General features: G+C 31.6%; 1 protein-coding gene across 1 annotated transcript in view; it reads right to left on the minus strand.

The window, feature by feature from the left end:
• Positions 1-2,730: 2,730 nt before the first annotated feature.
• Tsp2A (tetraspanin 2A) overlaps positions 2,731-22,527 on the minus strand; it is a 723,174-nt gene continuing 703,377 nt past the window's right edge. The window contains exon 5 of the mRNA XM_072529990.1: positions 2,731-5,838. Coding sequence (XP_072386091.1) covers positions 5,758-5,838 — 81 coding nt within the window. The 3' untranslated portion in view covers positions 2,731-5,757. The remainder of the gene's footprint in view (positions 5,839-22,527) is intronic.

The following is a 22,527-nucleotide window of genomic DNA, read 5'->3' on the forward strand; positions in this document are numbered from 1 at the left end:
GCAAGGTAGAACTTCTAAATGATAATATTTAAAGTTGTTACAGAATATCTGTCTCAGTTTTAGATGCATCTGTGTAGAGAATATCATCATATGAGTTTGTGTTGACCAGTTAATTTGTGGTAGGGAATACCATATCAAAATCTAAGGAGGAGTTGATGACAGTATATAAGTATATGTTATTAAAAAATCAACAGGTCGTGACAGGAGAAGTAAAATTTTAGGTAATGTCCGGTATTTATTGTTAGGCTCATAATTATAGGGTTTGTATATAAGCTTATATATATATATATATATATATATATATATATATATATATATATATATATATATATATATATATATAGAGTTGTTTTGATTCTCTAGCGCAGACACTCTAGCAAAGTATATCCGAAGAAGTTGTTGCCTGCGTAGCGAAGGAGGAAGTTTATTTGTTTCATAGCGAAGACTTTTGGACGGGGCTGGATTCAAAAGGTCCGAGACATATTCGTAATGCGGGATTTTGAATAATGTTAAGAGTCTTTAAATAAGTCTTTGATGTTGACATGTATAGTAAGCATCCATAATCCAGTCGAGAGCAAATGAGAGATCTTTATACCTTAATTAGAATATCTTCATCAGCTACCCAGTGATGGTTTGCTAGAGATTTTATTGGATTTAATCTAGTTAAGCAATTAGGTTTGACGTTTGTAATCAATGGTTTTCATAATAGTTAACTTTAAAAAATTAAGCCTAGTATCTTAAGGAACATCATATTGATGTCAAATAAAAACCAACTCGATTTTTAAGCTGACGCGCCGAGGTGTCCAACACTATGTGGTATGTCTCTGTCGCTCTTATACATATTATACCTACTTACGCAAAGTATTCCCAATAAGTACTTGACATTTATTAATATTTTGGGATTTTATTAATTTTTGTATATCGGTACAATAATTTTTTGTTTTCAATTTACGGCAACATTTAATTATAATATATCAACTAGCTTTATTATTAACATTGGAGTGTATGCAAATAATTAATAATTATAAAAGAAAGGTCTAATTTGAAATAAGCCCCGATTATTCCTCAGAATCTTAAAACTAAATGTTTAAACATTAATTTAGGTACTTGGCAACCTTAAAAATAATAATTTACATGAGTTTATAAACCTCGAAAATGCGTCTCTACGCACTTTTTAGACTTTATATCACTTCTAACCCCAAAAATAAAAACCGGATAAAAAAATTATATTTCGGAGCAAAAGAGGTGATTTTTGGAATTTGATTAAAAAATTGTTATTAAAAATTCTGTCCAAAAATTTAGATTCGTCCTTTTGATTTCTTTAAAAGGGACTTTTTAAATAAAAACCAAAAAGAAACCAAATCAGAAATTTTTTTCCCACAGGAGCGGCCTCACAACATTGTAACGTAATATTTTGCCTAGCACATAGGGTATGGCCACATAGGTAGACCTATTATAGGGGGTTTGAAAGTTGGGGACAGAAACTATTGGAGTGGAGATAGGGCAAACAGAATAAACGAAACTGTGCGAACGGCACTCAGGGTTTATTTGGAGAGCCGGGTCGTGGATAAGTAGAATGGCAAGGGGATTAGATTAGGGTAACTACAAAAACGAAACAAGAGTACTGACATGAATCTTTTGGAACAAATGGACAAACAAAACAAACAACAGGGAGGACCTCTAGCAATTTAAAATGGACCCCGCTTCGAGGTACCAAATTATATTGATTACAACAACTAGTTGTAACTATTGAAATAATAATTAGAAATACAAAAATGGTTAGGAGACTTTTCTAAAATAAAAAGACAAAAATGATTTAGAGCAATAAGTCAAACGTCTATTGTGTCTCACCACAAACAGTTACAAGAATGCAGATGGCTCAAAAAACACTATATTAACAGTTACAGAGATTTATACAAAAAAAAACAAAGAAAACTTACATAACTATGTCCAATTCGTTTAAAAACTCTGTTGCTACAAAACTTACAAATGTTACTGGGCTATAAACTGTGGCAAATAAACAATTATCTTTTTAAATAATGAAAGCTATTATTATTTAAAAAAAGAGTCTGTCGTTACTTCAAAGTTAAAACACAAAAAGTTACCTGATTTCACCAAAAAAGCACTTAAGTTTCTGGGGGTTGAAACTGGATTGGAAATCTCTGAACACGAATAAATTCATCTCCAAACTGCCAGGGAGAAACAAAACGAGGATGGAAACAACGATTCTTCCAAACCTCACTTAAACTGCAACTGAACCATTAAACTGATTACCCTGCTACACGTTTTCCATGAAAAGGAACAAAACAGAAAGCTTTCAAATTCGACGTAGAATTTGGACATAACGCTGAGGCCCACCGCTCAACCGCTCTTGACCACGCCTCAGCGAGAGTGAACAATTATCTTGCCGGCAAAAACTTCTCAGCGATCCTAATGAATATTTATTTGAAACGCAGAATATTTAGCGGTTTCGATCAAAGAAAAATATCAAAGAATTTGCGTCCGTGATATAAACAAACTTTAAAATGGTTTACGTTAACTTCGGCGACGTAAAAAGAACGAAATACTATTTGGGGTTTAACTCGTATGATAGGAAATGAATACACTAAAATATTATTCGATTGCTTTAGCAAATACGAGGGGATTTCAATATATTTCAATATATATTTCAAAGAATTTGCAAATGCTACAACATAGACTATGGAGATTATTAGAAAATGATACACAAGATTTTTAATAAGAATTTATTGATTAAAAAATTATAAATGATATAAATAAAAATGATTAAATGTAATTTATCTCTACAAACCTATTTATTTGTGTGACGGAATATCTAATTTCTGATTATTTTTGTTATTTTTCTACCATTATATCTTACGACTTACATACCCTAAAACTTATAATAAAATAATTTTAGAATTTAAATCAATCTACTAAGCTAGCTAAACATCAGATTTGCTTTGGAATAAACCAACAATTCTATGGGCAAATACTTAAAATAAAATAAAGCTGTATATGCCAAGGAAATACCTACATAATAAGTTTATAAAAATAATATGCCAAATACATAACAAATCTATAAAAAAACGATTAACTGAGAACAGCTACTTTTGTCAATGGAAAAAACAATTCTATACAGGCATATAATTTAGGTACAAAAATCTTTAATTCAACCGTAACTTTGAAAATTTACAAAAACAAAATAAATAGAATTGCTGGATATAATGGATTGCAAAACGCAAACATAATTCTGGAAATAAACAAAATAGTGCAAGATCAGTGTTACTGTCTTTAGGGGTTATTCAGTTACAAGGAGTAATATAACCATAATATGCACAGGTTGTTAACACCTAAAAGAGAAAGCTAGTTTTTTATTATTTTTGTTATTTTTTCTTTTTATTGTAAGCTGATGTTTTAACAAAACGTTTCAAATATATTATATTCTGTGAAAATTAAAATAGTGTTATGGTTTATGGTAGATGTTATATTATTGCTATAAATTTCTACTAAAATGAAATAATGGATAAAGTTTTGTCATCGGCAAATACATATTTGTAAACCAAAACAGTTCTATTTAGCGTATAAAAGGATCAAAGCTACTATTTAAAAATATATACCATATATATATTTACAGTATTATTAACAATGTAAACAGTTTAATCTATGGTAATAAATGCAAAAAATATTATACATAACTAACTATTTATTAATTCGTCACTAAGCAGTAGATTATTATTTATATAACATTCACAATCTTTATTTTCTAATTAGTGTAAGTCGAAAATTGTTTATTGTTGTACGTTTTTATATAATTAGGTTCCGTCCTATACAATAACTTTAAAAATACTAACTACAGTGGTGTTCAAAAGTCCTACATCACCTTAGCGCCTTATAGTTTTTGAGGTTTAACACAAGTTTTTTTGTATATTTTCGCTAATTCATTTTAACTTTGTACTTGTAAATAGCATTATCGGTATACTTACTAATGTTTTTTTAATTACTAGCTCAAAATTCTACAAAAAAGATTAAAATAGTCTGATTGAAGGGATTTCCCATAATCCGAGAAAATTATGAGGTGATTATTAAGTCGTTAAAGTACTATTAAACTAAATGTTAATGACGAATTTGCCACATATTTTGTTTATATAAACACTGTTGTTACCCTAACACAATTATTCTTTTTTTGATTTTTGATGAAAAGGTCAAAATGTCATCCTAGACCAAACAAACTAAATTATCGGACGAAAAGCGATTTGAAATTATTTTTCATCATAAAAATGACAAATCTAGTCGTGAAATAGCATCCACAGTAAACTGTAATCAATCTACAGTAATCAAAGTCATTAAGAAGTATGCTAAACAAGGAAAAATCGAAGACAGACCGCGTAGTGGCCGACCAAAGAAAACTTCTGTTCGGGATGACGCTGCGTTAAGAAGAACAAGTCTGGCAGATAGAAGCCTTAATGCCACCCAATTGACGAAGCTGTGGTCTAAATTTATATATGTAAGCGTGTGCACTTCCACTGTGAGAAAAAGACTGCTTAGTTTTGGACTTAGAGGATGTAAGGCAAGGAAGAAACCACTACTTTCAGAAAAGCAAAGATTGCACTGTTTGCAGTGGGCCAAGGAACATCGAATTTGGACAGCAGAGCAGTGGCAGAGTGTACTGTTTAGTGATGAATCCACTTTTAACATTAATAATCATGCTGGAAATGCCTACGTCAGAAGATTTCCTGGTAAAGAATTTTCTTCAAAATGTGTTCTTCCCACAATTAAACATCCAACCTCCGTTATGATATGTGGTTGCATGTCCACTCGAGGAGTTGGTCGCCTACACGTTGTCTTTGGGATGATGAATGCTACCAACTACATTGAGATACTACAGAATAAGATGCTGCGTAGTGTAAAATACCTGTATGGCAAAGAAAAATATATTTTTCAAGATGATAATGCTCCTTGCCATAGAGCAAAATTGGTTAAAGCTTGGATGGAGAGTAATGAAATAGATAGGATGGCCTGGCCAGCTCAATCCCCGGACCTCAATTTTATCAAAAATTTATGGCAAAGTATATCAAACATCATTTTAAAAAGCAAACCCACAAAGAAAACAAAATTAATTGAATCTCTAATCCACGCTTGGCATCACTGTATTTCCATGGAGGAACTGCAAAAATTAATAAATTCCATGCTCAAAAGATGTGAACTAGTTACTAAAAAAAGGGCTAGCCAATTAAGTAATAAAATTAGTTTAAATTACTTCAATGTGATGTACAATATCGTCTTGATGTAAATAGCCTACTTTTTGTAATATTGAATAAAACATTTTCCGAACTACATTTTTTTATTAATCAAAATTTTTGCTGTGTTTCAATTTTATATTATTGTGATTAAGTGCTTGTTTGATGTAGATAGTAAATGGTTAAAAAATATTAAAGGTAAATGCCTTAAACTTCTATTTTCATGTATTTGGTAAGGTGATGCAGGACTTTTTAACACCACGTATAAAACAACCTTATCCAAAATCTAATATTACAAATATAATAAAGAACTTAAAAACTCCAAATTTATGTCATTTAGCTAACTTAACAAAAACAGTTTATCTTAGATGGTTCAATTTTCTTAATGGTTCAATTTAGTTTTTATTTCTTATTTCATTTTCCTGTTTTTTACTATTTGAGGTATATATCCAAATACAAAGTAATTCAATTAAAGATACACTAAACGTAATAACTACATGATATATTTATCCCATTAAATCTATCTTCTATATGAATCGGAAGCCTCTTCTTCTTTTTTCAATGCCTGGATGAGTACCGTAGATAAAACAATACTAAGGACCTGAAACAATTAGAAAAATTACAAATATTAATTTGTCTAATATGCGACAATTAACTTATTTCTATATCGAAAAGGCCGAAAATGTTAGTTCGATTTAAATTTTGGTATTTTTGTTTTAAATTGAATTATTTCAACTATTAAAAAAAAAACGCAATTAGACAGTATGAGACTAATAATATGTAGATACGGTAGGAGCACGTTATTTGGATCTACAAGGTGTTTTGTAAAATTTTCTTATTGCCAGGGGTTTATAAACTTCTCTGTACTTGCCATTTTTTTTATGAACAACTATTTATCCCTCTTCTTATTGTACTATTCATACAAGAATCTTGAAAATTTGGTAAAATGATAGTACATAGGCTGCAATGGAACGGCCTCATTTCTCATGTAAAATACCGCAAGAAAAAAATATTTTGCATTTTTTAAGCATTCTGTAATGAAATAGAATAGTTCGTCGCATAGTGACGTATGATACACCAGATACAAAGGAGCAAGGATAGCGAATACGATTCGCCAGAAAACAAACATGACGGCATTGCCAAAAGGGTATCATATATCCGCTGTTATTGGTCCAATTGGAGCGTGTGATGTTAAATAATAGGGAAAAGGATAAAGATTATATTGAGATAGAGACAGACAATTTAAATCCCAAAGGGGCACCACACAGCAACTTCGTTATTAATGAAGGTCTATCGACATACGAGATATCATAGGTCACTATGGATACAAATAGACTTATAATAAGACACATTTGACTTTATTAATGTGAAGAAAACTTTTGACTTGTACAAAATTAACAACTAGACGTTTCCTAACATGCGACATAGGAAGTGCAATGGGAGGATATACATAAAGGGTATCGAGTTAATTTTTTAAGGTCCCCACCAAAATTGATGGAGTTATAGGCATTTAGGAGTGAGTGATTTGAGTGAGCAAGGTGAGTCAATGAGCTGAATAAGTAAGATGAGTGAGTGAGGTGACCAACTAAAGTAAGTAAGTGGGCGGGATGAGTGAGGTGAGTAATTGAGTTGAGTGAGTGAGTTCGGTAAGTGCGTGAGGTAAGTGAGTGAATTGAGTAAACTTGTTAAATGATTGATATAAGTTTTAGCGTTATAAACGTGACATTTTTATTAATTTATATTTAAATAATTATTTTATTTTAATTTCTTTATTAATTTATTAATTTCTTTACATTTAGTTTCTTTTTTACTATTTTTTCTTCAAAAAGTAGTTGGCGCCCTCTGTCTTTCTTTTCTTTCTCTTTCTCACCTGTAGAATAAATATTTGCGTTCTCTCTGTGTCCGGTAGACTAAGTGTTCTGTTTTATGTTGACAAAAAAAGCTAATTCCATCATATAGGAACATCCTATGACATCTGTGCTAACTTCATGCAGTCCCTTCCTACTTCTGTCAGTCACCTTTAATTGTGGGATTACGTTTTGTTTTTAATTTAAATTTATAAAAGAAGGTAGGAATTATAAAACGCTTCATTTTATGGTCTGCAATATTCTCTTGGGGTAATTACTTTAATTGTTTTCTTTATTCTATAATTCTGACAACATTATCAATATTCGTAACCTCACTTCTTTCGAAACCACGTTTATCAATTCTATGCATATAGGACTCGTTAACAGAATTTAACTAAGTAATGGTAATTATATTTCATTTTATCCTTACCATCCGCTATTTGTTTATTTGTAATTTTGTAAAATGGCAAGGAAATTAAACCCTTTATGATGTGTCTCTAATTCGAGCTATTTCTTGTATTTTAGTTTATTGGCTGAATTAATTAACCATATTCACGGTTTATTGGCCGTATTACAGATTTTATTGGTTGTATTCTAGACTTTATTGGCCGTATTCCAGACTTCTTCTTTTTTTTCCTACTTTATAAATAGGTAAAATGCCTGTTTTACTTCGGTTTTTAGCCTCAATTGACGTTGTCTGACTATATTTTCTGTTGTTTCCAGTAGTCTTTGTGTTTTCGGCGTATCTGCTTTTGTTTCCGCTGTGTACGTTATTATCGGTCTTATTGTTGATTTATATATCCTTGTTTTCGTTTCCATTGTGAGGTATTCCAGACTTTATTGGCTATATTCCAAACTTTATTTGTCACATTGGGTGAAAATTTATTGACCATTGGACCAAACCACTTAATTGGGAGTCACTTACATGGTACAACTGCAGTTCACAGGAGGACCTAACCGTCTAATTGGAGGACACACAAGCAGCCCATTGATGCCATCGTTGCCTTAAGTATCACCCCCACTATATTTTTGTTAAGCATTGGCAGGGTTGATTGTTTCCTCCTTTTAATTAATATGATTAGTTAAAATTTTTTTAATTTGGTATCAGCTCGGGGTTCAGGTTTGATTCCTGGTTTAAGATAAAATGAACTTAAACTTGAGATACTGAGCTAGGCAAAGCATAGATAATAAGTTTCCATGGTTGATTGGGGTATTACGTTTTTAATATTATTTTAATTCTCTTTGGTAGTCTTATCGTTACAAAGTAAGTGAGGTTAGTGAGCATTTACATAGAAATTGGAATAGGTATACTGTCTAGTTGTTATAATTATTCAGTTGCGCCAGATAACAATCAAATTATTAGAGCGGAAAAAATGGCTGTAGATGCAACAAAAAAAAACAGAGTTCTTCGAATGCAGAACCAAAAAGATGCTCTAGATGTTTTAGCCGGAATCACGTCACTATATGAGCCTGGAATAGACGATACTGTGTGAGTATAAAACAAAATACGCTTTTTTTAAAACGCGTTTGTCTCGGAACTTAGATAAAATACTAAGCCGCATTTTTGAGATATTGTTTATTGTGTTGTTATAATTGATTTTAAAACCTCAAATTATTCAAATTTAAACAAAAAATTATTAAAAATAACAAAATTCGTCTTTTTTACTTATACAATTTTAAAAAATTATAAAATAAAAAATATTTCGACGTTGGAAGGTACAGATGGTCATAATCTAACGAAATCTTTTTGGTCTTTTGTCAACAGATGATCCAGTTATAAGTTTAGATAAACACTGCAAAGTAACTTTTTTTCATATTGGAAAATCAGCTTTCATTTTCTTAATTTTTAAAATTTTTGTACCAGAAGTTTAGATAATACTCTTAAGGTATTAGCGACCATAGACTAATTAGAGCACAAAATATTTTAAATCTGAAACTTGAAAAAATAAAATTGCTCACAAAACCAACAGTAACCGGCATAAATATTAACAATCTAGAAGAAAACTCGGAACACTACTAAAGGACAATTGATAAAAGATTACGATAGCAAGTCAACAGCTCTCAATTAATGGAAATCATCTTTGATAGTGCCAAAGAAATTGATAGTCCACAACAACAAAATGAACATAGTAAACTGTCTGATAAAACCAAAATAATGGTAAATCAAAAAAGGAAAATGAAAATAAGTAGTAACTTACAGAGAATACAATACACAGAACTTTGTAAGGCAATCAGGAAAAATATTAAGAAATAAATAAGAAAGTACATTGAAATACTGGTAAAAATGCAATCGAAAACAGAATAAACTATAAGAAAACGAAAAAAGAATTATCCATTGGCAAGAAGCTAACCGTTACTCTAATAAGCGAAAACACCAGAATTACAGACATAAATATAATAATACAACCCGTAACTAGGTTCTATAGTGAACTATAAAAAGCCCTTAAAATACTTAAAGAAGCAATCACTAGTAGATGTACTATAAGTACTTCCGAAAGAAGTAGAATAAACCATAGTTATAAAAATTAAAAGCGGTAAAGCAGCTGGAATAGGTGGCATAATAGTGAAACTGCTTAAATGTACTGGCAAAAAAACCTGGAAAGTCTTAGCAGGCATATTTATGAACTGCCTAATATCAAAATGCATACTAGATCACTGGAATATATCACACATATTCTTATTCATAAGAAATGTAGCAGAGACGATATAAAAAACTAAGATATTTACCAAGCTCGTGAACAACAGTTTAAAAGAAGGTTTTCGATTATATATATCCTAAGGCAGTAATAAAATCTTTGTACTGTAAAAACTGTACAAAGAGACTTTTGCATATATATATATATATATATATATATATATATATATATATATATATATATATATATATATATATATATATATATATATATATATATCTGGTAGTATTTTAACACAAAATTAGCTTTTGTTTTTCTATATATATATATATATATATATATATATATATATATATATATATATATATATATATATATAGAAAAACAGAAGCTAATTTTGTGTTAAAATACTACCAGAGGTGTCCGACAAGGAGACTTAATATCATCAAAGTTCTGCACTGCAACTCTAAAAGATATATTTAGCAAAATAAACTTGTAGAACAAAGGTCTATACATTAAAAGGGAATTCTTCAGTCGTCCAAAATTTGCAGACGACATCGTTCTGATTGCTAATAATCCTACAGGACTACAAGAACTTATAAGAGAGCTAAATTCAGCAAGCAATGAAGTTGATCTAAAAATAAACTTGGAATAGTAGACGAATATATATATACCTGAGACAAATAATACATTAATCTAGCTCCTTACTCCCAGAAATCAACAGAAGAATGAAACTGGCTTGGGCGTCTTTTAGTACAAACACAGTTATATTCAAATCGAAGATGCCACTTTATCTATAAAAAAACATTTGGTAAATGTATACTACCAATCGAAACAGCTGCCAAACTTAGACGTTAAAGAAAGAGATAATAGTAAAAAACAAACTCACGCAAAGGTCATTTGAGTGATGCATGCTAGGTATATCAAAGAGAGATCCAAAAATAAAAGAATGGATCAGACAGAAAACCAAGGTCAGTGATGTAATCCACAGAATTCAATTTTTAACATGGCAGTAGGCGAATATTTAATAAGAAGAACTGACAGTAGCTGGTCCACTAAAATTACGCTGTGGTAGTCAAAAAGCTTCAAGAGACCAAGAAGACGTCAAAATTTAAGACGGGATGACATAAGGAAATAGACCGGTACAACATAATACATAAAAGCGAATATTAGACAATCGGGGTAAAAATGAAGAACGACTATATAAAGGAGGATGCACCCTAATTGGTAGAACACGCTAATAATGATGATATAAATGGTGATATTTCTTTTATTTTTGTAAGTGTTTTGTTAAAGTTTCCCAATCATCAGGAAGCAATTGGACCAGCTTAATTTCTTATGTTTGTAGACCAGAAGAGTTCTGTTGTCAATAAATTACTTGGTTAAAAAGGGTATAAACGGTTAAAAAGGGCATGTTATCGACATGATGCTATTAGACGTTGTATCTACTACCAACGTACTGTACAAATGTCATACATAAAAGTGATCTCAAACCTATGGTGAAACCAAATATGATCTGTAAAAAGATTTTAAAACTTTTTTTTTTAATTGGTAATTATGGTCATTTTAAGGTTATTGCCCTTTATTAGACATGCACAGATGAATACAAATTCGAAACTAAACACCAATAAACCCATATTTTCCCATGTAAGTGGTAGCGTACAAAGGTGTCATTTATTCTGATGGCCATAAACGACAACAATTTATTAATAATAGCTTACTGTACTTTACCCTACACAAAATATATAACATAAATCTTCCAGAAAAGCTTTCTGTGATTTAGATGTATATATAATATATAAATATGTATAATATAATATAAATAAGGTATAGGAAGCTTTTAAGTCATAATTTTCATAATATTTCAAGCCGAAATTGTTATTACTATGAAGCTATAGAGTATATTAGTTATAAAGTGTACAAGGTAATATAAAAAATAAGTCTTAATTAAGTTGTAAGTCCCAAAAATTATATTTCTTTTATTAGATCGTTTGGAACATTAATATTGTATTTAAAACGACAGGAAATTACGGTACAACGAAATAATAGAGTACAAAACGAATAAGAAAAAGTTAGAATTATAGTTTATTCGTCTTCCGGGTTTGGACCGTGTCATTTGTGAGTGACCCAAAAGTGGGTTCATCTCGACGTTTCGCTACAATTGTATGTAGCTTCTTCAGGAGAACAAAAAAGAAAAAGAAACAAAAGAAAGGAAGATGGGTAGTTAGCAACGGTAACTCAGTTACTCAACGCAACCAGAGGCGAATACTAACTACCAAGATGGGCATTTGGTCACAGTAACTCAACTACTCAACGCAGCCAGAGGTGAAAACCAAAGGTTTTAACTCAACTACTCAACTACTAAACTACTAAACTAGTTAACTCAACTACTCAACGCAGCCAGAGGTTTTCACCTCTGGCTGCGTTGAGTAGTTGAGTTACTGTGACCAAATGCCCATCTTGGTAGTTAGTATTCGCCTCTGGTTGCGTTGAGTATCTGAGTTACCGTTGCTAACTACCCATCTTCCTTTCTTTTGTTTCTTTTTCTTTTTTGTTCTCCTGAAGAAGCTACATACAATTGTAGCGAAACGTCGAGATGAACCCACTTTTGGGTCACTCACAAATGACACGGTCCAAACCCGGAAGACGAATAAACTATAATTCTGACTCTGGCCGTGGAAGCCTACGATTTCATAATATTGTTCTGAAGCTATTTTCTTGTGGCATTTTAAATTAATTACTATTTAACTGGGAATAAGCCACAATTAAAGGTTAAAATACGTTTATTGACGTTTCAATTTCCACTTCGGAAATCGTTCTCCTCCGAAAATTTTGAATAACGCTGGGCCCATAGCGGTTTCTTAATATTGTTCTGAAGCTATTTTCTTGTGGCATTTTAAATTAATTACTATTTAACTGGGAATCATTGGAGAACGATTTCCGAAGTGGAAATTGAAACGTCAATAAACGTATTTTAACCTTTAATTGTGGCTTATTCCCAGTTAAATAGTAATTAACCTACGATTTCATTTAAGAAAAAGTTAACAATAATATAACAATTACTAAGAACATTATTCAGTCTTTATGGATTTTCAAAACAACAATCTTTTCTGAAACGTAGTATCAATGTACGATTAAAAAGGAATTAACTTCAACCCACTCTCAGCAGGCACGAATCTAAAAAATCCCAAGCAATAGTTAGCTGAAGTTGCTGACTACCGAAAACTTCTCTTTTTAGAATTGGAAATTAAGGCCCTGGAACTTTTATCATTAACTCTTTTGATGTAGATTATTTCTCACTTTTGTGTCGGCGAAACAGTGTTTTCGAATAATTTGAAGGCGCCGAAAGCTTGTGTTCATTGGCTTTCGGGATTTTCAACTTAGTTTTCAACGATTTATTAATCGGAAGCTTACAGAATGAATCGCGTTCGGAAGAACTTTGGTTTTTCTAATAAATCATTCGATGAAAAGAATCCGGAACTGATCCGGAACTATTATGTCGGGTTATGTGAAAGTCTAATTTAAATCGATTCTTTTTTACGCAAACTTCTATTATATATTTTTCAAACAGGTATCTTATTTCTTTTTCTTTTAATTGTATTTGGAATGTAGATTTTGTTTAAATTTACATTAAAAAATCCTTTACCGTTCCATAGTTTATCACGAGAATAAAAACTGAACTAACAAGACTCACATTATTAATATTTAGTACATTTATTGGTGACCAAAATCTTAGCCTCTATATTTAGTAAATACAGGTTTTCTCATTATATTTTGACCCCCCACTTATTTTCCCTAATTTCGGGAATGCGAAAAAAAGTTTCAAATAAAAGTTGTATTATTTTATCTGTACCGACCAACATTGTAGCAACAGACCAAATTTTGTATACAGGGAGTGCCCAATAAAATGCATCTTCAATATTTCAAATGGGACATCCTGTATTTCGTTTATAGTTTTGAGTAGCCCTGCATTTCCTCATTACAAATATATAACATAGTGTAGCATTACTTTTGTTCTATAATGGCCTATGGTACTACAATACTATACTAAGATATTTTCAGAAAAAAATATATTCCAGGAAAAATATATTTAGAAAGTCAACAAAACTTATGTCTTACAATACTACATTTAAGATACAATACTACATTTAAGATTACAATATGCTCAAAGTGCTCAAACTGCCCTCCATTGTTTTCAATGCACAAGTAATATCTTCGTCTCAAATTTTCTAATGCGTCAGGTATTGTGTTGTTATGACCATTTAAATTTTCAATTTCCGCGCGAACTTTTTCCGTGATAGTGTTAATATTTGTATTTGAATTAAAATACACTTTTTCTTTTAAAAACCCCTCATAAAAAGCTATCACATAGTGTTAAGTCGGGACTATTTGGTGGCCATGTAATGGTACCCTTATTGCCAATCCACACATTAAATAGATTATTTAAATGTTCTTGAACGGCTACGACATTAAAGTCGGTTCGCTATATTTACGCGGGTTTCGGATTAAAAATTTTATTGTAAGTACCCAGTTTTAATTAAGTGCTCTTTGGGGAAATATCAACTGGTCAAAAGAAATAAAAAATAATCCATAACTTTTTTTAAGTAAATAATAATGGAAAATCTTTTATATAATTGACAGTATAATAAGAAGAATTACTTCATTAATGGAGTCTAATGTGGCTTATATAAACCGAATAATAATTTTATATTACACTTCACACAGAAAATATGGTCTATGTATCTTTGTTCCATGGAGAGAATTTCTAATGAAAAATAAAAAAATTTAACTTGCCAACAAAAATGAAAATCAGTAATTATCATCACAAATATCATAATCGTCAGCATCATCACTGTCATCACCATTAATTGTTATTATGATTGGACTTATTTCGTTTATTTTATTTTCACGAGTCCACCAATCTTCTATTAGTTTCTCGTACTTGAATATAGTTGCACCACACTTCTGGAGTTACAATTGAAGTGCCTTTCGCCAAGTTTCCCGAACTGCGTTGTCGCTATAACCGTTAGGCCCAATATGGTTGTCATAATATTGTTTTGCTATTCCCCATATATATTCGATGGGATTAAACTGGCAATGATACGGTGGCAGACGTAAAACTTAATGACCGTAACTTTCAATAATCTGATCCACAAAAAAGGTTTTTGGTTTTGCGTGGATAATTGCCAAGCGTAATAATTCTGATTTTAAAATATGTTGTGTAAATGGTATATGTTCCTTTGTCAACCATTCTCTAATTTTATTAACAGTCCAAGAATTCGTTGGACTTTTGTTTAATACTTCAGAATGGTAAGGTGCATTGTCTAAAATAATCTCCCTGGGCTCACTTAAACCTGGGAGAAGTTTTTTATGTAACCATTTTACAAACATTTCTGTGTTCATATTATCGTGATAGTCACTTGATTTTGATTTAGATGAAACTATTAAATCAGCACCTTCTATAAAACCCGATTTCCCTCCTGCATGTAAAATTATGTGTCGCTTCCCTTCTCCATCAGTATGTTTGAAAGACTTTACGTTATCATCTTGCCATATTCTCTTGGTTGCACCCCTAGAAAATATCAATGTTTCGTTTAAATATATAAAATTTGCCCTTTCTTCTTTTAATTTAAAATATTTTCTTAGAAAGTTAATTCTTTTATGCACAACAGAACTTCTTTCACAAAGGGCTTTTCTGTTATCCTCCTTTTGAAATTTAAAACCCAAATTATGTATCACTTGCCATAGACTTGTTCTGCCAATTTCATTAAATTTTCTATCTTTTAATTCCGAGAGAATTGTATTTAAGGTTACATGTTCCTTGTTTTCTCGCATTCGATAAATGGTATCACGAATTTCAAATTTGAATATCTTTCGTTTTCAATGATAGGCGAGTTTTTCGGTGATCTGCTTTCGGCCGTTCATTATTGCGATTTTGTAATACTCCTCTTAGTTTGGTTTCACTAATTCCTAGAGCATCACATACGCGTTATTGAACAGACATTACCGATTTTAAAGGACCGCCATTTTCTTTTTCATCCGTAAAATACTTATGTACACTACAAATTAGACTATCTACATCCGACATATGTGGCGGTGCTCAATCTTGTTGCCATATCATACTATTTAATTGATTTTGTGTATAATTTTGATTAAATAACTTATCCACTTCTGTAATGACTGTGTCCAAATATGATTCTCCAGTTAATTTATAATCATAAAACAATGGTCCAACTATCTTGTTTTGAAATATTCCGCACGACACATTTATTGATTTTCTTCCTGACTTTTTTATTTGCTAAATTTTTCTTTTCCTATTATTTTTCTGTTCCCTCGAATATCTATTTCTTCTATTAAAATGCCCGAAGTTGAAAAATTTAATTCGTCTGTCCATAAAATGTTATAAAAAAAATTAGGATCATTGTTCAAATTTGTAAGCATGTCTCGACAGATCTGTAAACGCTTTCTCTTCAGAGAAAGAAGATTACCGATACAGAACATCGGTAAGATCTTGTACCGGTAATATTTTGTACGGCTTATAGTTCTGCTCTTTTAAAACTCTATAAATCGTCGCACAGCTTTTCTCTCATGCATTAGTAGCATTGTTTAGCCTAGTTTCGGAATTTTCTAAAATGAAAATGTTATTATGGATTTAATCTATTATTTATGTATTTAATTTTTACCTTCAAAGTAAAGCAAATTAATAATATCTTCATCATCATTTCCTTCGATAGTACGTTTCTTCCGATCAAACATTTTTTCATTTATGACATAACGATAATTACATAAAAATGTATTTGCAGATGAAGGAGTCTGTCGATCTGGATAAATCAGCCTATATTCTCTTTTTGCCGCTTGATAGTTTTAATTATTTTTTACATAAATTGAGAATATATCTACTTTTTCATCTGCAGTATAACTCATTTAGGTATGAGGACTGAAAGTTCATAATAAATTAATAATTATTTCATCATGAAATGTCAGTTGCACAGCCACCTCTGGTTACCCTTTTGTAGTACCATATGCCATTATAGAACAAAACTAATGCTACACAATGGTATATATTGGTAATCAGGAAATGCTTGGCTACTCAAAACTATAAAAACATCCAGGGTGTCCCATTTGAAATATTGAAGATGAATTTTATTGGGCACTCCCTGTATACAAAATTTGGTCTGTTGTTACATTGTTGGTCGGTACAGATAAAATAAGACAACTTTTGTTTGAAACTTTTTTTTTGTATTCTCGAAATTAAGGAAAATAAGTGGCGGTCAAAATATAATGAGAAACCCGGTACTTTAGAATTATCTATCTGGATACATCGTATATAATATATCACAATTGATTGCAATGTACATTACATTTTTAACTTATGTTAATGTTTTGATTTTTACTCCGCAAATCGTTTTCAAAAAAGATTATTTAAGAAGTGTGGGGAAAGAATGTAACCAACAAAACTATTGAACAACTTTGTGATAATACTTCTTTAGTTTGTAGTTAGGTTTATAGTTTAGGTTATAGTCTTAGGTCAGGTCTCCTAGTACAATCAACCTAGTTCTTTAAAAGTTTTAAAATTTTTAATTTCTCTAGTTAAGATTTGGCATGGAGCATTTAAAAAATTGTTGATTGCTTCACAACTTGCATTGTGAAAGAAGTCAAGTGAAAAGACATCAGCAGTGTGTTCTAAAAATAAGCGGTTTTAACTGTTTTTTGATGCTTTAAGGGTGGCGTATTTTATTTCTTGTTTTCTCCGGTCAGTTTTATGCAAGGATTAGAAACGCGTGTTAAAATAATTTTATATTAGGTATTATACTTTGTGATCGTGATTGTGTATAACTTTGCGAAATAATGATGGATAACAGCCACCGAAACTCTCTCTTGGTTCAAAATATTATTTTTTCTGATTTGGCTAATTCAAATTAAATGGCGAGGTCAACAGTTAGAATTGTAGGTACGGGGAAAAGGAAACTCCAACTGGATGCGGGAACATCATATAAAACACCCCCAAAAGGTAAACGTATGGGCTGTCTAGACACAATGAGACGACTTAACGCCTTTGAAATGTGGACCTATAGAAGAATTCTAAGGGTTTCCTGGGTAGATAGAGTTACGAACAATGAAGTACTGAGAAGAATAGGTAAAGAGAAGGAAGTTGAACTAACAATTAAAGAAAGAAAGCTACAGTATCTCGGACATATGATGCGGGGCGAGAAGTATGGCATCCTGCGACTCATAATGCAAGGAAAGATAGATGGCAGAAGAACAATCGGAAGAAGACGAATTTCATGGCTCAAGAACCTGAGAGAATGGTTTGGATGCAGCTCAAAACAACTTTTTAGAGCTACTGCCTCAAAAATTAAAATAGCTATGATGATTGCCAACCTCCGTAGCGGAGATGGTACTTGAAGAAGAAGAAGATGGGCTGGCATTGTAAGAAATAAAATCATTGGACCCTACTATTTCGAAAGTAATTTAAACGAGCCAGCATACTACAAGTTTTTATGTGGGTATCTCGTACCTACTTTAGTTAATTTATTCCCCAGTACAATTAATCTTGTTTTGATAAAAGTTTATGGTTTCAGCAGGATGGTGCGCCCTCGCATTATTCTTTAAATGTCCGAAGGTACCTAAACCAAATTTTTCCGAACAGGTAAATTGGAAGACGTGGAAATATTGAATGGCCTGAGAGGTCGCCAGACCACAATCCTTTGGATTATTTTATGTAGGGTCATTTAAAGAATGTTGTTTATAAAACGAAATTTGCAAGACTTAAAAAAAGAATTCGTGAAGAAATAACAATATTTCTTAAGAAAGCATAAACAAGGTTCTACAAGAATTTGTACAATGTTTAGGTTACTGTCATATACAAAACGGGCTACAATTCGAACATTTAAGATTAAGTCATGTATTAATTACTGGATTACTTTCAAGTTATTTATTATAATTTATTTATAATATATTAATATTACAAATCAATAAAAATTAATTTTCTAAGCACATATCTTTCAAATTATATCTGTTAGACCCCCAGTATTATACTTTTTTTGGAATCAGATCATTCTTATCGATCTAAAAATGTCCTAAAATACAGGGTGTGTTACATTTAAAAAAGAACCGATGACGTCATCACTGTAATGTGTATCACCTTGTACAATGAAATTTTATTGTAAAATGTAGAACATTAAATTTAAAAATCGACGTGTTTTAGATTTTTTTACAAAGTCTTTTCGTTTAGGAAATATCGAATTCGAGATATTCAGAAGGATCTGTGAGAACAGAATATGGAGGCGTAGGTATAACTTTAAAGTGCAAAATATTTTCAAGCATAAGTTTGGTGAAGAAGGTGTTATTACTATAATCAAGCTAAAGTGTCTTCAGTGGACAGGGCATGTACACAACAGCGCAGCCGGAGGAAATAAGAACGCGAAGTAGACCGTAGCTAAGGTGGATGGACAGACTAAAATAGAAGAGAAGCTGCTGAGAAGATCGCTGTTGACAACTGGAAAATTCAAGCAAGCGACAGACCAGTATGGCACAAAAATTTTGAGGTCAAGATCTATTAAGGGTTGTAGCACCATTATGGTGATGATGATAGTTGAGGTAGATAATACTCTAAGCTTTGAATTGATGATCTAGAGATGTTTTAATTTATAATGCTTTTATATCGGACCTTTTCAATAAATGTATGTGTGGAGACCAGGAAATTCCTAAAGATTGGAATAAATCTTATATAAGCTCCATATATAAGAGAGGGAATAAAAGAGACTGTTCCAATTATAGAGGTATTAGTGTGACGAGCTCTGTGGGCCGGTTGTACGGCAGAATATTAAAGAAGAGGGTTGAAAGACAGATACAAGATATTAAAGAACAAAGCGGCTTCGTACCGGGAGATCCTGCCTTGATAATATATTTATCCTACGACAAATAATTGAAAAGCGTGTCGAAAGAAGTAGAGAGACCCATTTGGTATTTATAGACCTTGAGAAAGCATATGATAGTGTCCCGTTAAAGAAAATGTTTGAGGTCCTCGAAAGGTCCGGATTGGATTCGACGTATATCCGAGCGATATACAAATTGTACGAAAATGCAGTTACTTGTGTAAAAATTGGAACCAGAACCTCAAATGAATTTAAAGTCTTTAAAGGCCTAAAGCAAGGATGCTGTTTGTCACCGACACTCTTTAAAATATACGTCCAAGAAGCATTGAGGAATTGGAGAAATAAATGTAGATTTATGGGCATCGAAGTGAGACAAGAAACTCTGTATACATTGTTGTTTGCAGATGATCAGGTGGTGGTTGCAACCGATGAGGAAGATATAAATTATATGAATCGAAAATTATTTGAGGAATATGCCAAATGGGGGCTTACTGTAAACATAAGCAAAACAGAATATTTAAAAATTGGAGGAAATACCACAGATCTGAGGCTTGAAAGGCTGCAACCAGTATAAATATCTAGGAAGCATCATATCAGCAGATGGCAGAGTTAAGATAGATGTACAAAACCGAATAGCCCAAGGGAAAAAATGCATCCGAATACTGAATTCATTACTGTGGTCTAATAAAATAAAGATGCATACCAAACTTCGCGTATACAGAGCAATTGTAGAACCCATTACCTCATATGGTGCCGAATGTTGGACGATGACAAAGAATGAACGAGATAAAGTAGACGTTGTGGAAATGGATTATCTTAGAAGGTCATGTCGAGTATCGAGAATGGAAAGAATCAGGAATGAGGAAATACGAAACCGTACAGGAATTAGAGATACTCTTTCAGATAGAATACAAGAAAGCCTTAATGTATGCTCCGCCAGAAAGAAGGAAAAGGGGAAGACCACCAAATTCTTGGAGAAGAGAAATTACAAAAACAATGCAATCTAGAGGCTTAGAAGAGGGAGATTGGAGAGATAGGAAAAGATGGAGGCTGAAATGCGGGAAGCGGCAATCGCCGTAGGACCCCCGTTATATGATGATGATGATGATGATATTGGTACCATCCTGATTTTTTTTGAGCAGAGTTTAAAACATTGTTCTTTCCAAATAATATATGTATTAAAAGCAATAATAATGTTTACACTGTGCTTTGAACTTATTAAAAGCTTTTTTCAATTTTGTAGTAAATATAGGAAATATATTTTAGAATCACTATGACAGCAGTCAGTCTATTTTTTATATCTACGCAATTAATCATAGACATACAATAAAAGAAAGACTGATCGTTGCAATATCAGCCCATTTTCCTGGTGCGACAGAGAAAACTGACGCAAAGCAGTCCCTACATCTCTTTCTAATTTTCCAGGTTTATCGACCACGTGACCTAACCGACCAATAAGAAGAACACGTGGTCGATAAACTCGGCCTATTAGACAGAGATGTAGGGACTGCTTTGACTGTATAAAAGCTATTAAAGCAGTCAGTCTATCTTGTATTATATGTCCATGCAATATTAATCAAAGCTAACCCAACCTAAAAATTTCCAGTATCCTGTAGAAGTGACACAACAAGAAGAAGAATTCAATCTAACCAATCTAGGACTAATTGAAACTTTCTAAACTTCATCTGTTTATATTGTACTGCTAGCTTAGCTAGCTCAACTTTGACATCTTGTGCGTCTTGTGAATCAAAAAAGCTCGGCAGATTTGTACTCAGTATCATTAAATTGACTGAAAATGCAGTCTTTAAACAAAAAATTTTTAAAAATTAGTTATTGTTTGATAGTTTTTAAATTTAATAGGCGATATCTTAGAGAACAAAAACTTCTGATTAAAAAAATTCTGCTATATAATATTTGTACTTTTAACTGCAGGATGAAAAATCCTGTTTGATCAAGAAAATATGTCCCTGCATGTTAAATTGGGTTTAATTAATTTCACCAGCGCCAGCGTGTACGTATTTTATAGTTAGATATACTGAAAAAAGAAACAGCTTACCAATTTAGTAGAAGATTCCGCAGTAATATTTCTTTAGTTCCCCATATTAATTACAATAGTGGTATGTAGTAAAAGGAAACGAAAAACAATAAATTAAAATAGCATTTCAGATGCATCTCTCGTAGTTGATATAAATTCTATATTCATGTTATCCCATGATATTATTTACATAACTATGAAGACGATTGTTCTATTTAGAGCATCTCTAAAGATTCAGTCATAGTCAACCATCTTTAAATCCGAGATGTATATTCTATACGTGTTTTAATCAACGGCGAAACTTCCACACACAGAAAACGAGTTTATATGTTATTATTTAAGTTAGGTTTCTGGGTTATTATTCGTTTGCACACATATATATATATATATATATATATATATATATATATATATATATATAAATATATACATATATATATATATATATATATATATATATATATATATATATATATATGTATATATATATATGTATATATATATATATAAAATATATTCCAAAATTGTTTTCCCATATAGATTAAAGGACAGTGTCTCATCAAGCCAAGACGAACAACTTTTAGAAAGAATTGATCTTCCTCAATACAATCTGTCCAGTTTAATTCATAAGAGCACCCGCACACTATATAAGACTCGAATGGACACCAAACTTGACGAAACACTAACAAATACCAAATACAAATATGAGAACATAATATCAAGAATTTATCAAACAGCACAGGAGGTCTTAGGAATCAAACAAAATAAAATTAGTAACAAGCTTTGGTGGAATGAAGACGTCGAAAATGCGGTAACAGAAAAGAAAAGATTATACCATAATTGGTTGAATACAAAAGATGACGTAGACAAAGACCGATACAATGAAATGAAGAA

This window comes from Diabrotica undecimpunctata, chromosome 4 (assembly GCF_040954645.1).
Source record: "Diabrotica undecimpunctata isolate CICGRU chromosome 4, icDiaUnde3, whole genome shotgun sequence".
Taxonomy (NCBI): Eukaryota; Metazoa; Arthropoda; class Insecta; order Coleoptera; family Chrysomelidae; genus Diabrotica; species Diabrotica undecimpunctata.